The 17,163-nt window shown below is 39.1% G+C and overlaps 1 protein-coding gene across 2 annotated transcripts; it reads left to right on the top strand.

The window, feature by feature from the left end:
* The first annotated feature begins 275 nt into the window (after positions 1-275).
* LOC122278950 (protein-lysine methyltransferase METTL21C) lies at positions 276-16,630 on the top strand. 2 transcript variants are annotated; one of them, XM_043089176.1, is made up of 7 exons: positions 276-460; positions 562-623; positions 855-988; positions 14,561-14,706; positions 14,892-14,963; positions 15,960-16,067; positions 16,157-16,630. In XM_043089176.1, exons 1-7 carry the CDS (start codon positions 400-402, stop codon positions 16,330-16,332), a joined length of 759 nt encoding a protein of 252 aa, XP_042945110.1. In that variant the 5' UTR covers positions 276-399; the 3' UTR covers positions 16,333-16,630. The 2 variants fall into 2 exon arrangements, with proteins under 2 accessions (XP_042945110.1, XP_042945109.1); XM_043089175.1 differs by having other exon boundaries at positions 281-460; positions 16,151-16,630.
* The last annotated feature ends 533 nt before the right edge of the window (positions 16,631-17,163 follow it).

The following is a 17,163-nucleotide window of genomic DNA, read 5'->3' as shown; positions in this document are numbered from 1 at the left end:
ATCTGAACCAACCAAAAAGACCAGCCAATGCTTAAAAATGAAAAACTCACAGCCAATCTAGTAATTAGATTTCAAATTGAACTCTTAAACTCAAACCTACTCGGTTTCACAGCGAATGCCGTCATAATTTTAACTCACTCCGATGAATTACGAAGTCAGTGAACATGAAAGTAGAGAACAAAATCACATCATCACGACAAGGGTAGAAGATCCTGTGGTGGCGAAACGACATGTCGTTTTCGTATTTACTTCGTTCCCTGGGTTCCTCGGCGTTGGGGTCAAATACACGGAGTGCGGGGCCAGAAAGGAAACAGAGAAGGAAGCGTTGGCTAGGTCTGGTCTCTCTGCTCTGTAGCGCAGCCTGGATTGAAAGAAAAGGAACGAAAAATAAGTCAGAGAATGGACATAGCTTTATTCTCTCCATCTTCGCTTTTCCCCGACGAAGATGACACTTCTTCTCGTACTCTGTCGCGCTCTTTTTATTTTTATTTTTAATGATTGCATAGCTCTCTCGCTCTGTTCGTTTCATATCAATTACAAATCCTGCCCATTTCCTCGTAGATAATGAGAAGACAGAGGCTCAGCAAAGCTACGAGGAGAGGAGGCATGAATTTCCCGGAATGGTAAAAGCTTATTCCTTTACATGATCAATACTGTTAATTTGGATTCATTTGCTAAATTGGGTTTGGTTTGTTTGTGCGAAAATTCTACCCATTAGGGCATTTTCTTTTTCCTTCTTTGGGAGTTCATAAGTGAAAATGCAAAACACTTCCACATAGCTGGCTAGCCAACTGGGCATTTAAACGGGGTTATATTCCTGTTCTTACACTACCCATGCGTTTGCTTGTATGTAGGAGTTGTTCATCCGGGAATTTTCGTTTCACCAGTTGAATGCCAATTTACTCTGGCCTGGGACATTTGCTTTTGCAGAATTTTTGGTTCAGCACCGTTCATGGATAGAAGGCCGGCGATGCATTGAATTGGGCAGGTGGGTCTATTACTCGTCGTTGTTAGTATTTGATGAAATTGTGACCGTATTGCTTCATTCTTGGCAGTCTTTAGCATGTGGCTGCACTTCTGTTGATAGTGATTTTTTTTTTTTGCTGCTCCTTTATTTTGTTATGTGCAGTAAAATCTTGTTTTGTTGTTTATTTACGACTAATCCATATTCTATCTATTATGTTGTAACACACCTCTGATTACTTAAAAGAAAAATAGACTGAAGTTGTTCACTTCGAGGGGAGCACCTCCATAGAACAAATGAAGAAGAAGATAAGAGAAAGGAAATAGGAATTTTCATTAACTTTCTGGATAGATCAGCCCTTGGCTCGTACATAAAGAAGATGACCCCTACATGGGCCCAGGCTAACACAACCAAAGGCATACAAGAAAATAAAACTAAGGGCCCAAGCCCACTAAGCTACATTGTAGTCCAAATAACTTGCTAACTTAAAATAAAAACGATTGTAATTGGAATTAAACTGGCCCAAGGTCCATGGCCCAAGCACTTCATTCGTGGACTGTGACAAACCATCCCCCATTGAAGCACCTTGTCCACAAGGTATTGTATTATTGCCCACAATTATCCCACCACCAGGCTAAAAATGAAGATTTTCCTTATCACAGCAACCTCACCATATTTTTGCAAAGCATTTTTTTGGCCCACTATGGAAAGACTGGCCTTATTTGGTTCAGATCTAAGCATTACAACCCCAAGGCAGTCCAGCGATTTGACATCCTTTCCTAACTGAACTTCTTGCATTGATCTTGTAAATCCAGGAGTGGCACCAATGTTGGCGACATAGCACCTCTTCAGATTATTAATGAGACTACTCTTACCAACATTGGGTAGGCTAATAATACCCACCATAATTGACTTCTTGATCTCATGGTTTCTTGAGTAATTCTTCAATGATTTAATAAGAGTTTCAGCCCCTGTACAATCCCTCATTTGCAGAAGAATGCTTGGTTTTGCTGCGTTGGATGACGACTTCCACCCTAAGCTTGATCTCTGCTGTTGAGTACTGCACTGTAACGTCCCAATGGAAGGCCCAAACCACATGGCCTATATTCCAAAAGGACTAGTCAATGATACAATTGGAGCCCCATTGGAACCTTATAAAGAGCACAAACTTTTCCTTCCCAAGCAATGTGGGATCCCATACACCACCTATCCATATTCTTATCATATGGGGTATTACAATCTACCCCCCTTAAATTCCCGACGTCCTCGTCGGTCCTATCCGTTGTAGCCTCTTCCACCGCAGTTGTCTACCATTCACGATGTTTTCCACATCTCTATGCTTCGGGAGTATATACTAGATCCGACACACATTTTAGAATACGAACCTCTCCAAGTTCGCGAGGATCTCACCTACGAGGAGTTTCCAGTTGGGATCCTTGCACAAAAGACTCAAGTCCTCCGAAAGAAGACCATTCCGATGGTCAAAGTACTTTGGAGTAACCACACGGAAAAAGAGGCTACATGGGAACTAGAGGAGGACATGAAGAACAAGTACCCATACGTGTTTGATTGAGGTACGTAATCTCGAGGATGAGATTTTTCTTAAGGAGGGGAGATTGTAACATATGAACCTAGAATTTAGATTAATTCAGTTAGAAATTATTTAGTTATGTTATTATTTTATTTATTCTTTTTATTAATTACTTATTTATCTTTTTTTAGATGCTTATAATTATTTATTTGTTAAATAAGATAATAAATCAGATTAAGTAGAGTTCTAAAGAGGTTTCCTTTATCTTGTATTCCTTGTTTTTATCGGATGGATTTCAAATTGTTTTCAAAAAGATTCTGAGATCAGAACAACACTCAAATCAGATCCTATCTAAACTCCTCCTGAAGACCACGTAAATATGAAATCCTTCCTCCATAAAACCCCACATTATACTCAGACTCTTCACATACAAAGATAGGCAGAAAAAAACTCACACCAGCCCAATGTAACAGCTCCTACAAACCTGGAAAACCACTCTCACAGCCAACCAAGGCAACCAACTCGCCGGAAACAGCCACAGAAAGTGCCGACCAGCCCAATCCCGTCGAACCCACTCCCTTCCGGTAAGCCCACGCCGGAATCTTCTTTCTCTCTCCTTATGTTCTTTGTTTTGGTTTAACAGATTTTCTCTCTCTCTCTTTTTCTCCCTTGGTTCGCACCACCATTCCGAGAAGGCCAGTGGTGTTGCCGGTCATTTCCAGCCATCCCAGATCTGTCGTCGCCTCAGCTTCCTCTTGGTAAAGCATCGCACAGCCACTTGATTTTTTCTTTTTCTTTCTTTGGTTCCAATGATATGCGTGAGCCATTCCCGTAAGCCTCCTGGACTCTTTTATTTGCCTTACTTTAGACTTTCCCAATAGCTCCTCAAATAAACTCTTATATTACCTTTATGCCCTTTAAAGCCCCCGTAATCATCTTTTGAAGAACCTTTGGTTAAAATTACAATCCTGCCATTAAGTGCCTATGCCTTAATTATATTCCCATACGTGGGCTGCCCCTCACTTAGGCCTTGGGCCTCCTTTTTTTCTTAAGTGGTTGCTTTCTTATTATTTTAAATTAGGGTTTGATTTTACTACATTTCAGCAATCGTTTTAGTGATTTTATTGGACTGATTATATTTTCAGAAAAAAAAAGAAAACATCACCTTTACAGAAACTTTATCTACTTAAATAAATATATTAGTCTTAGACCCTTTTTATAGAAAATATTTAAGAGCTTTTAAGGATACCTTTAAAGTATTCTATTATATTGTTTCAGCTTATTATCATAGTTCATATTCCAATTAACCTTTAACTAGTTTTTATAAAATTATTAAGTTATGTGTTTGCACAAAATATTAAGTATCATGATATGAGTTTTGGAATAATATTAGCTTATGTAATCTTTATTTGAATATTTACTAAATTATCTCTATGTTAATATTTTAAGTAATTAGATTGCCTCGACACATTTCTAGCAAGTTTAGTAACGTCTAGTGCCTCATATAGGTCACAAGTTACGACGTGAGATTTCGGAAGTAGCGCTAAGAGATAAATAGTATGATCATATGAATGTACGCGTAATGTAAATATTATAATTGGTTATGATAATATGATATGGTTTTGATGATTATCTACGTTGCGCTAATAGCCAAGTCAAGGTTAGATTTCTTTCATGAACTTCTATGAATTACGATGATTTACATGAAAGTAAGCCTATATATATGTTATGCTTTTATGGATTGTTGATTGATGGATTGAATGTTACTAAAATCACATGGAAGTCATGATATGATCATATAATAGTTTAAGATAGGTATTCTATGAATTAAAATAGCCAGGTCATGCATGCTTCATTCATGTAGTACTTAGACCATATATGCCATGTATTTTTCATGCAATAACTTAAGTCAAGCATGCCATGTAATAAATAGCTAGATCATGCATGACATGTTCATTAGTTCTCAGATCATGCATGCCATGAAATGTCATAAAATGATTAAATCATGTTAGGCCATGTCATGCTATACTATACCATGTACAAGAATATATCATGTTATGCCATGCCATGTACAAGAATATGCCATGCTAGAAAAGTCTAAGAAGTCCAAGAAAATTATCATGCATCAAGAAAGATAAACATTTTAAGTGTGTTTACCACAGTTATGCTAAGACGGTATCACGGACTCAAGCATGGTTACCACAAGTTAAGTGAAACACGGACTCAAGCGTGTTTCACTCCATGTCATGCAAGTTAAGTGAACATGGACCCAAGCATGCTTCGCTTCATGTCAAGCAAGATAAGTGAAACACGGACCCAAGCGTGTTTCACTCCATGTCAAGCAAGATAAGTGAAACACGGACTCAAGCGTGTTTCACTCCACGTCAAGCAAGATAAGTGAAACTGTAACACCCCGTTCCTGTAGGATAGAGACGTTACTAACAAACATGATAAAATGTCCGATAAAGAGACTCATTACTCTAAAATACCTCATTTATTGAAAAAAACTTAATTGAAAGGATATAAATAGTTTTGAAACTTGAAACTGAATAAAGCAAAACATGAGCTAGTCTTAAGCGAGACTAGTTATTGAAATGACATAAAAGAAACTTAATCCTTGTGTAAATGACACTTATTCATCTCTAAGTCCTTATACTAAATTTACTCCTGGCCATCCAGCTCTGCATCATCATAATCACCATCTGTGGCAATCAACATAGAAGAAAACAAAAAGACAAATAACAAAAATGAGTCGAATACTCAGTAAATAATACATCATATCGTAAAATACCATCTAGCTTAGCATAAATTTGATTTTTACAGCCTTATCACAACTTTCATATAACATTCATGGATTAACATGAGCGGAAACATTCATAATCATGTCAAATATGAAGCGTGAATGCATGAGTAACTTGTTTATCTTGAATTATACTTATTTTATGGTGAACCACGCTTGAGTCCATGGCACCACACAACTTGTCATGTAGTAAAATACAATTGAGTCCGTGTTTCACTTAACTTGCATAACATGAAGTGAAACACGCTTGAGTCTGTGTTTCTGTAACGCCCTAATGGAAGGCCCAAATCACATGGCCTATATTCCAAAAGGACTAGTCAATGATACAATTGGAGCCCCATTGGAGCCTTATAAAGAGCACAAACTTTTCCTTCCCAAGCAATGTGGGATCCCATACACCACCTACCCATATCCTTATCATATGGGGTATTACATGCACTTAAATGCAAACGCTATTAATTCTTCCCTAAGATACTTGAGCCACTTCTCAACAGCTTCTCTAGGAACAAGATCAATTTTATTCAGAAGTAAAACTAGAGTCATGTGAGGTATGAATCTCATCACCAACATCTCCATATCAATATACTGAGTACCCAGCTCCTTATAGAAAGCTTTGTCCACATCATCCTGATTTTTCCCAGCTCCCATGGAATTGGCGTTATGTTGGCTCTTACAATTAGTTCCCACAAGTTTTCTTTCTCTTCCTCTATCAAAGGGCCAGAAAACACCATTAAGTGGCAATATATCAAGCAACTGGGGAGCAAAAGTCATACCTACCAAAACTTTATCCCTCTTCTGCAGTGTTAGGTGCATTATATCATACTCGATGGTCCAGAAAGAAGAATCCGTCTCCACTGAATCCCAATCTAACTCATGCCCTTCATCTATTTCTTTCATAAGCTTTAGTTTCTTTTCAGGTGAAGGAGAACCAATCATTAGTAGTTCTATTAACTGGTGATTAACACCACAATCTGGCATCTCTGCAGTCTCGCCTTCTAACAGAGTGCAATCAGATAGTTGGCAACCATCAACAGTGCCCTTTCTAACCTTTTCAGCAAGGTCAACATTAAGATGGTTAGTGGCAAAATGATTGAGATACAATAATGGCTTTGTTCCAGCAGTGACGATGTCATTAACACTCATTGCAACCCGATCAATCCCAGTAGTTTCAAGGAGTCCAGTTTTAAATGCAAGCTAAGTTTAGTTGCCACACCATCTGTACCCACAACAATGTATGAGTCACCAAGAAGGAAAAGTTCTCCGAAGCCACCAATAATTTTGAAAAAAGAATTCAGACCCCAGAGAGCACTACTGTTATTACATTCTATAAGAAACTTTACCACCATAAAAACCTTGTGAGAATCTTTGAAGGCCAGGAAATGAGAATGAAGCTTTAATGAGAATGGTTCAAAAAAGATGGATCGATGTCCGAAGATGGGTGGTGTTGTCGAATCAAAATTATGCAGGCAAGTGCGAAAATCTTGAGCACAAGCCTCTTCAGCCATTTTATCGAACAACTCCCAGGCAACATTCTCATTAGAATTGATGCTCTTGCAGAGCTCCTTCCCGTTCAATAAGTCCTGTAAAAGTTGCTGGACCTTGGGAGTTCTGGTCGAGCCACAGACACACACTACATCACGTACAATGCTCTTGTCCCTTTGAGCATCCCCCAAACACTTATCAACAGTTTCCCATACATAAAGGGCGTTCAACCAAGTGCCTACAAAGTCTCAACCCATATATATTAAGAGAATTATTCATTAATTGCAGTAAGGAGACAGACTCATACCCTTAGGTGGTTATTTTCAAAAGATCAGTTCCACATGTTGGATTAATTAATCCAACGGCCATCTGCCAATTTCCTCCTTCAATGGCCCACAACCCTCCACTAGATCCTTCCAATGAAACTACACCAGCAAGTCCACTGAGAGAGACACTCTGTCTATAAATTATTCTTGTGATGACAGTGACAAACTGTTCTATCAAAGAAGACCAAGCAAACTGAGAAAACCGAGACGTTCTTGAACAATTAAGACCAATCAATACATCAAAGGGCTCCCTTCCTCTATCAAAAGGCTCTAAAACACCCCTTAGCCGCAATACCTCAAGCAAAAGAGGAGTGAAAAATTTCTTACCCCTTAGATTTTCAGCATGGCAGTGGAAGTTAGTGGAGTCTTCTTCACTAATAACTGCTTCCTCAGCGAACTGCTCTGCAACAGTAGCTCTAGCTTTGACAACTTCAACTACCAAAGCTTTATTCCTCTTCCCTGCATTGCTTGTGGTCTGGACTAATGCTTCAGAAGGGAACCATGACCTTGAATCACTTACACTGCTAGAACCTAGGTTGGCCCAAATCAGAACACTTTGGGTCGTAGATCTCGTCTGGCTTCCTCTTTGTCAGCATCGACTGCAGCCCAAGTGGCCTCCCAGTGGAGCTTTCCCATCCCGAGTAGGAAATCATGACAGCAGGACTTGCCACTTCTCTAGCTCCCAAGCTGCACAAAGGTGTCCTGTAGCTTGTTGACTATGGGAATTACCAAGTGGAAGGGTATTTCTCAGTAGACACTGCTGTTGCTACCAGTTATAGAAACCATGGCGAGGTCGTTAAGCACGATTTATCGCTGCTTACAAGTCCTCCTAGAATTGATAACCCGTATGGTTAGGGGGGTTGTTTCAGATTGGAGAGAAGGTAGAGAGGAGTGGAGAAAATGAAGATTGAATCCCTCGGGGTCAAATTTCCATCTAGTATGGATAATTATCCCGATGGGTTCTCCTTTTTTGATCATTGTATGGGCTTTGCTTGGAACGACTGACGGAAATGAGGGAAAGGGAAAATAAATTTTTAGAGGAAAGGAAGGAAACGATAGTTGAAGAGGGAGTTCTGAGAATGGAGAAATCGACTTCTGATGTCTAACAGGATTTCTGGGAATATGAGCGTCCAATGGATTCAATGATCCTTTCAGAGGATTTCCTCCCATTTTATAGAACAAATTTACATGGCTATGTACTGTCTATTTTGAGCGGGAATACCACCTAACATGTGATTCTTTCAATTATGTCTGATGCTTGACAGTACTGTGTGTAGCACCACCTAACATGTGAGGCCCTAAATTATGCCTGATATTTAGCAGTGTCGTGTAGCCTACAATCTAAAATACTACAACTATACAATATTACAAATAACGAGAGGATTGTTGTACGTTGACAGCCCCCCTCAAATTGATGCGGGTTGATCAACAAACATCAATTTGCTACTTAGGAAGCAATGTCGATGACGAGTGAGAGCCTTGGTGAAGATATCAGCAATCTGTAGTTCAGTGGAAATATGTGGAAGAGTGATAACACGAGCTTCAAATGCTTCATGAATAGAGTAACAATCTACTTCAATATGCTTCGTGTGCTCATGATGGACAGGATTGACTGTGATCTGAATAGCACTCGTATTGTCGGCATGTAGAGGCATCGGATCGTTTTCAGAAAAATCTAACTCAACAAGCATACCTTGAAACCAAATAATTTCAGAACAAGCTAAAGACATCGCTCGGTATTCAAATTCCATAGATGACTTAGAAACTCTGTTTTGCTTCTTACTCTTCCAAGAGATTAATGCATCACCTAAGAACACACACCAACCAGTGATGGAGCGACGTGTATCCGCACAACCAGCCCAATTAGCATCACTATAAGCAGAAAGATGAGTTGAATTGCCGGCCGGGAAGAATAAACTACGGCAGAAGTGCCCTAAACATGCGTATGATCCTACGGACAGCAGCGAAATGAAGGTGATGAGGAGTCTGAAGAAATTGACTGACTTGCTGTACAGCAAATGAAATGTCCGGTCTAGTAATGGTGAGATAAATAAGGCTACCCACCAACTTTCGATATAAACTTGGATCAGCAAGTAAGTCACCCTCCTCTTTGCGAAGCTTGACATTTAATTCCATGCGAGTATCAATAGAAGTAGCTTCCTGTAGGCCAGCTGTAGCCACCAAGTCACTAGCATACTTATGTTGATTGAGTGAAATACCAGAGGGACTACGATGCACCTCAAGACCAAGAAAATATGTGAGAGATCCAAGATCTTTCATATGAAAGGACTCTGAGAGATGAGTCTTGAGCTGGCCAAGTAAAACAGAATCGGAACCAGTAATTACAATATCATCAACATAAACCAATAGCACAACAATACCCATGTCTGATTTTCGAAGAAACAAGGAAGTGTCATACTTGCTCTACTTGAATGAGAATTCTAATAAATTAGTTCGAAATTTATCAAACTAGGCCCTTGGAGCTTGTTTGAGACCATAAAAGGAGCGACGAAACTTACACACATGTGAGTTTGGAGAGGGTTCCAATCCCGGGGGTGGCTTCATATAAATACATTCTTTAAGATCCCCGTGAAGAAAAGCATTCTTGACACCCATCTGATATAGTGGCCAATCATTGGAAGTAACAAGAGCTGGAATTGTACGAATAGTGGTCATCTTAGCCACATGGGCAAAGGTTTCTTCATAATTGACACCATATTCTTGATTATTTCCAAGTGCAACAAGTCGAGTTTTATAACGATCCAAACTCCCATCAGATTTAACCTTAATGGAGTAAACCCATTTGCAACCCAGATGAACTATGGTGGAAGGACAAGGTGCAATGTCCCAGGTGTGATTGGCCTCTAGAGCAGTAATTTCTTCCTGCATAGCTTGTAGCCAACAATCATGCTTGACAGCATGTGAGTAACATGTGTGAATATTAAAATTGGACAATGTAGTAGTAAGAGCAGAAGCAAACCACCCATACCTATCCGGAGGTACAGATACTCGAGAGGAGCGACTTGCCGGGTGCTCTGAAGCTGCTGTAATGGATTGATTTTGGTGCATGGTAGTATTAGATATTGGTTGAGCCACTGGAAGAGACTGTGGGCGGGAGCTTCTTGTATACACAAGACCTAGTTTAAAGCGAGTGTTGATTTGATGAAGATCTGAAAGCTGTTGCTCAAAAGATAGGAGGATCACAGTAGAAGAAGAGAGCACATATGACACATGAAAGAAATATTGATTTTCAAAGAAAATAACATTCCTAGAAATGTGTGTACGATGTAAATTAGGATCATAGCAAACAAATCCCTTTTGACACATTATATCCCAAGAATGCACATCTAATAGATTGAGCAGATAATTTATGTCGCTCATGAGAAGGTAAATGAACAAAACATAAACATCCAAAAAAATATGAAGATTCTCATAACTAGGTTGTGTAGCAAACAAGCGGAAATATGGAGACTCCATGTGTAAAACTTGGGACGGTAACCGATTAATCAAGTGAGTAGCAATTTTCAAAACCTCAACCCAGAACATGGATGGAACAGAGGATTCTAATAAAAGAGTACGTACCACATCAAGAAGATGACGATTTTTACGCTCGGCTACTCCATTCTGTTGGGGAGTAGCAGGACATGTACGTTGATGAATAATACCTTTAGAAGCCAAGAATGCCTGAAACTCAGTAGACAAATATTCACCATCAGAATCTGTGTGTAATGTCTTAATAGTTACAAAAAATTGATTGTCAACATACGCTAAAAACTTCGTGAAAGTTTGAAAAACTTTAGATTAAGAGCGAAGAAAATAAACCCAAGTGAATCTGCTATAATCATCAATGAAAGTCACATAATATTTAAATTTTTCATGTGAACTAACCGGGGAAGGTCCCCAAACATCACTATGGATGAGATCAAAGCAGTGAGAAACTCTACTAGCATTAAAAGGAAATGGAAGAATTTTAATTTTACCAAGTTTACAAGAATCACACTCAAGAGATAAATAGGAACGTATTTTATTATCAAGAAAACCCGAGTGCAAGACATGAGAGAAGATTTGAGTGCTAGGATGACCTAAACGATGATGCCACACCATACTCAGATCAGGCACATTATTACAAGCAAAAGACTTAATTGACGAAACTGAAGAAAGTGCTGGAACAGGTAAAAATAATGGAAACAAGCGCCCCACTTTAGGTCCCTTTGCGATCGGCTCCCCCGTTACCTGGTCGTGCACAACACAACCATTACCAGAAAAAGTAATAGCACAATTATTATCAACTAATTGACCAACAGAAATAAGATTTGTGAAAAGTTGAGGGGCAAGAAACACATTAGTAAATTTGGAAGAGACATCTTCGATAGTAGCGATGAGCAAAGAACTGCCATTGGCAGTCTGAATGGCAAATTGACCAGCATAGGGCCGCACATGACATAGAGTACTGGTAGTATTCGTCATGTGATTAGAAGCACCTGAGTCTACATACCAGAGTTTAGTATAATTTTTACCTTGAAACCCCATTGCAGATAATGTCAAAATTAGCATCTGTTGCACCATTTCTGGTGTGCAGTAATTTGTTGCGGGAGGTGCAAGATAAGAGGAAGCACCTGAGGAAGAGCCGTGTGCTACAGAAGTCTCGACGGGAGGAACAATAACATAAGTCTAAAATGCTTGGGCTTGACGATTTTGGGGGCGAATACGACATTCTTTGATAATGTGACCCTTCTTCTTGCAATAAGAACAATATTTCTTAGGACAATTAGCAGCAATATGCCCATGTTCCTTGCAGCAGAAACACTGTAAGGTGCTAGAATATGCAAGTGGTCCTCGTCGTTGAGCAGCATAAGCTACAGGAGCGGACCCTATCAGGGAAGCTTGAGTACTAAGCCTTTGTTCTTCATGAAGTAACTCACCAAAACAAACATCAATAGAAGGAACAGGAGAGCGATTCAGAAGAGAAGAGCGAACAGATTCATACTCGGGACAAAGTTTCATAAGGAACTGATCACGATGACGAGTCTCGTGAATACTTTGAATGGTGGAAAGAGAGGCAACAGGAACATTTGTGGTAACCAAATCAGAATATTCTTTCCAAAGAGTCAGGAACGCGGAATAATAGTCTTGGATGGAACAATTGTCATGTTGAAACATGGCAATCGTATGCTCTAACTGAAAACGACGAGCACCGTTATCTTGATGATAGACTTTCTTTAAGTAAGTCCACATTAATTGAGCGGTGCGATGAGGTCGTAAGTGGGTGACAATATGTGGCTCAACCAAGCCAAGAAGCCAAGACATAATCCTAGCATCAAGCATAGCCCAATCCTTAGATTTATCAGGGTTGGATGCACAATCAGTGCCGTCAATATGACCCCAAAGATATTTTCCCTTAAGAACAAATTTAAACTGAAATGCCCACATAGAATAATTGTTGTCCGTAAACTTGGTACACACGTGTGAAGTCCATGCTAATTAAATGGTACACACAAAGGCCAAAAAAATATCACAAAGGGTGAGAAGAAAAAAATAACTGAAATGCCCACGTGGAAGACTAATTAAATGGAATTCAAGACAAGAAAAAAGAATTATAATTATCAAGACTAAATGACCCACAACAGAAAATAAAAAAGAATTATAGTCAATGTGTTTGACTATGCTTAACAGCTTGTACTCAAGCTGTATTCCACGGCAAAAGAAATGAGCAAATGGCCAACATAAATGGAACCAAAAAATACCACAAATGTCCCTCAGCTAAAAATATATATATTTTTTATTGGAGAAATGAAAAGAGACTGAATAAATCCAAACCAAAAACAGTATTGCCGAAAGCAGGAAACAGATTTGCAGGAAAAAAAATAATCAGCTAGCAGAGTTGCTGAAAAACAGAGAAACAGAGTTACTGAAAAACAGAGAAAGAGTTGTCGACAGAAAAAAAATTGCCTAAAACAGAGAACCAAGCTCAAGAGATGCCGAAATTAAGCACAGAACCAAGAAAATAAAGAAACAGTGCAGACCCATCCGAGACACAAGACCAAAGGTACCGAGGACACCAAATCACAAGAGAAATAGATGAAACACAAGAGAGAAACCTAAAAATTCGAGAGAGACAACCTTAGGCTCTGATACCATGTCAAATGGATTCAATGATCATTTCAGAGGATTTCCTCCCATTTTATAGAACAAATTTACATGGCTATGTACTGTCTATTTTGAGTGGGAATACCACCTAACATGTGATTCCTTCAATCACGTTTGATGCTTGACAGCACTGTGTGTAGCACCACCTAACATGTGAGGCCCTAAATTACGCCTGATATTTAGCAGTGTCATGTGTAGCCTACAATCTAAAATACTACAACTATACAATATTACAAATAACGAGAGGACTGCTGTACGTTGACAATGAGAAAGGGGAATCTGCGCGGGACTGACTGCCTCTTTTTCTTCTCCTGTTGCTGTGTATTTTTCCTCTTCTTGCAGAGCGTAAAGTTGGTTTTCCAGATTTGAGAACTCTTCATTGAAGTTATTCTGAAAATTTTCAAGGTTGGTCTTGACATCTTTAAATGTCTGTAAAATAACTTCAAAATGTTGCTGTGATTGTTCGAGTTGCTTCATGATGTTGAGTAAGGATGAGAGAATTTTGTCCATTTCCATAAATTGATAAATCAGCTGCCAAGGAAAGCCTGGCTCTAGATACTACATGTAACACACCTCTGATTACTTAAAAGACAAATAGACTGAAATTGCTCACTTCGAGGGGAGCACCTCCATAGAACAAATGAAGAAGGTAAGAGAAAGGAAATAGGAATTTTCATTAACTTTCTGGATAGATCAGCCCTAGAGCCCTTGGCTCGTACATAAAGAAGATAACCCCTACATGGGCCCAGGCTAACACAACTAAAGGCATACAAGAAAATAAAACTAAGGGCCCAAGCCCACTAGCTACATTGTAGTCCAAATAACTTGCTAAATTAAAATAAAAACAATTGTAATAGGAATTAAACTAGCCCAAGGTCCATGGCCCAAGCACTTCATTCGTGGACTGTGACATATGTGGATGTACCTTTTGTCTCTAGCCTGGTTGGAGCAATATGGGTAATGAATACATGTCAATACCCAAACTTTGTGCTTATGTATGAGGTTTGTGCATCAGTGACTCATTCTTCTGCAGCATGAACCCATTGAGGCAGTGGCTTGGGATGTGAACCTAATATGCCTTATTGAATTTTAATTGTGTTTACTGCATATTTTAGGTTTCATTATCTTCTGATACTTGTTTTTTATTGCTTACATTAAATAGGCTACACTAAATTACCGATAAAAAAAATTAGGGTATGCTTAATTATTCTTGATTAGTGTGCAATAGAGTAAGTTCTCTCTGTTTAAACTTGATGCGTAAAGGTTTTTAGTGTTTGTCTGTAGATTCTAAGTATTCTTTTTAATGGCAGTGGCACTGGTGCTTTGGCCATATATCTCCGAAAGTCTTTTTGTCTTGACATCACGACATCAGACTATGATGACCAGGAAATTGAGGAGAACATAGCTCATAACTGCAGGGCTAATGGGATTACACCTGTCCTTCCTCACATAAAGCGTGGGTTCTCTTTTAATGCCCACTAACTTGTGAGTCATATGTGGTCAATTGCTGAGGAGTACGAGTTTTTTTAATGCAATCACTCTGTAGAATGTGGCATTTCTCATTCACTGTTATTGAATTTTCATAATTTACTTTATTTTGGTGTAGTTGTCATTAATACCAGACCATGCTTCTGTTTACAGATACATGGGGAGAAACCTTTCCTATCACTGACCCAGATTGGGACCTGATTATTGCTAGTGATATCTTATTGTGTAAGCTTCTGATCTTTTTGATTTCACTCAATTAAACTGGCCTCTTTTTTTCTTCTTTCTTTTTTTGTTTTTTTTTTTTTGGCTGGGGGAGATGGGGGATATTTTCATGCAATGAACACTTCAAAGTACACAATATGCACCGACAGAAATGGGCTATATAAAACAAAAGAATAAAAGCCATGCATAAACTTAGACCAGCAAAGTGGGGGAGAAACCCACCATCCGAAGCTACGAGTTCCATGTATTACAGTCCGGAGGTTTGGAATTTCTTGAGATATTTGGTGTTGAAAACCAATATGGCTGTTCCAGTGAAGAACTCTTTCCCAAGTCATCGCTGATTACATACTTACATCAATGGTTTTAGTAGTTTTGTAAAGATTTCTGAGCATTGGTAAGATGCTAAAGTATGTTCACGATATTTTTTGACTCTTTGGCTTTGTGATTCTTGGATTAAATTTTCAACTTGATTATGGACAATGTAAATCGATGAGAATTTTATGGTAGAAAACCTTGAATTAATTTCCACCTCAAAGGGAGAGAGCTAGTGTTTGTCTTGTCTTTATGCCTGGAAAACGTGGCAAGACATGGCTGCTAAAATTTTTCCTACTAAACGGGAAATTACACACTTTTTATTTATTTATTGGCACCTGGTGCCCAGGAATAGTATCCTGACTAATCCTGGAGATGCACAGGCTCTCAATAAGGAGTTTTCCGCAAGTGCATCTCGGATAATTTAAGGAAAAAATCCACCAATCCGATGGCTCCTAGAGATTGTTTGCCCCTAGTGGGATTCAAACCTTGGACCTTGGAGGGAGCATACCATCAAGACCAAGGCCTTTACCACTTGAGCCAACCTAGGTTACTTGAGCGAACCTCTATGGGTTAATTACACACTTCTAGCGCCGTATCCCCTGCCACATTCTGTTTGCCCACCATATCCCTCTCTGAAAAAAGAAAAAACAGGTCTTAATGTGTTTTTTTCTTTTCTGCTTGTAGATGTGAAACAGTACACAAACTTGATAAAGACTCTGTCCTTTCTTCTCAAATCTTACAAGCCCAAGGATAACAAAGCAGTTAAAAGGATGGAGATTGAACAGAATGGCGGTACAGTGATAAAAAATTATGTGTACGTATGTGATGGACTGGATTGCTAATCTTGCTGATATTGTTATGCCTCTTACCTGCAGAAGCAGGGGTCAGGTTGCCCCAGCCAGTATTTTTAATGAGCTGGAGGCGCAGAATTGGGAAGGAGGATGAGTCCCTCTTCTTTACTGGCTGTGAGAATGGTGGTCTTGAAGTAAAGCACATTGGTTCCCGTGTGTATTGCATCAAGCCCAGGCATGCTGCTGTTTCTGGAGACAATATATAGTTAATAGTTGAAGCCGAAATTAGAAATTACAATCAGTTGAGTCAAACAAGGTCAATAATGCTTTGCACTCTCCTTTTTCTTTTTTAGAATTTTCAGTAGATATGCTTACATCGGGAGTGTTTTGGTATTCCTTGAGCACAATAGTTATTATGTCATTCAAGAGTTTGAGATGAATTTTGGTCAGCATTATCATTATTTTAGCTTTCGTGAATGACGTTATTCATGTAAAATCATCCGTGGCCTCTCTGTACACAATTGACTGCCATTTTTTTGGAAGATTACCCATCATTTACGACCATGTCAAATATTGTAATGGCATCTTATTGGAGAGCGAGAATTGTTGATGGGGGACCATAACTCTTGTCCGAAGATGTAGATCTTGGCCGATTGTATGGTCTTGGGGATGTACTATTTTCAATTTTCAGGAGCCAACTGGCTAGGCTGTCAGTACTGATAATCAGTATGTAGCATGTGCAACGTGGTCTATGTTCTCAACTGATGCTTTATACTCGCATTGCGACCATAAGCCTCGCCCAGGCCAGCTCACATGAACTTGTACTTTGCTCTGGTTTATTAGAACCCTAGTTGAATGAACCAATGACATAGAATCTATGAGTTCTGACAAATTTGGAAGGTTTTCTTTTGCACCAAGATTAAATATCATACTCCTCCCCTTACTCCTTGGATGCCCTTGAACGATTTATCATCTTGGAATGTGACTGGGAGACAGGCTTTCTGAGAATGTTTAGTCCGAAAAAGCTACCAGCTAGTCATTATAAAAATAATCCCACAAATAATATGGCTGTCGTTTATCAATAATTGTTTGCAGCT

The sequence above is a fragment of the Carya illinoinensis genome, chromosome 10 (assembly GCF_018687715.1).
Source record: "Carya illinoinensis cultivar Pawnee chromosome 10, C.illinoinensisPawnee_v1, whole genome shotgun sequence".
Classification (NCBI taxonomy): Eukaryota; Viridiplantae; Streptophyta; class Magnoliopsida; order Fagales; family Juglandaceae; genus Carya; species Carya illinoinensis.
The sequence above is the reverse complement of the archived record's forward strand: the minus strand, read 5'-3'. Positions and strand labels throughout refer to the sequence as shown.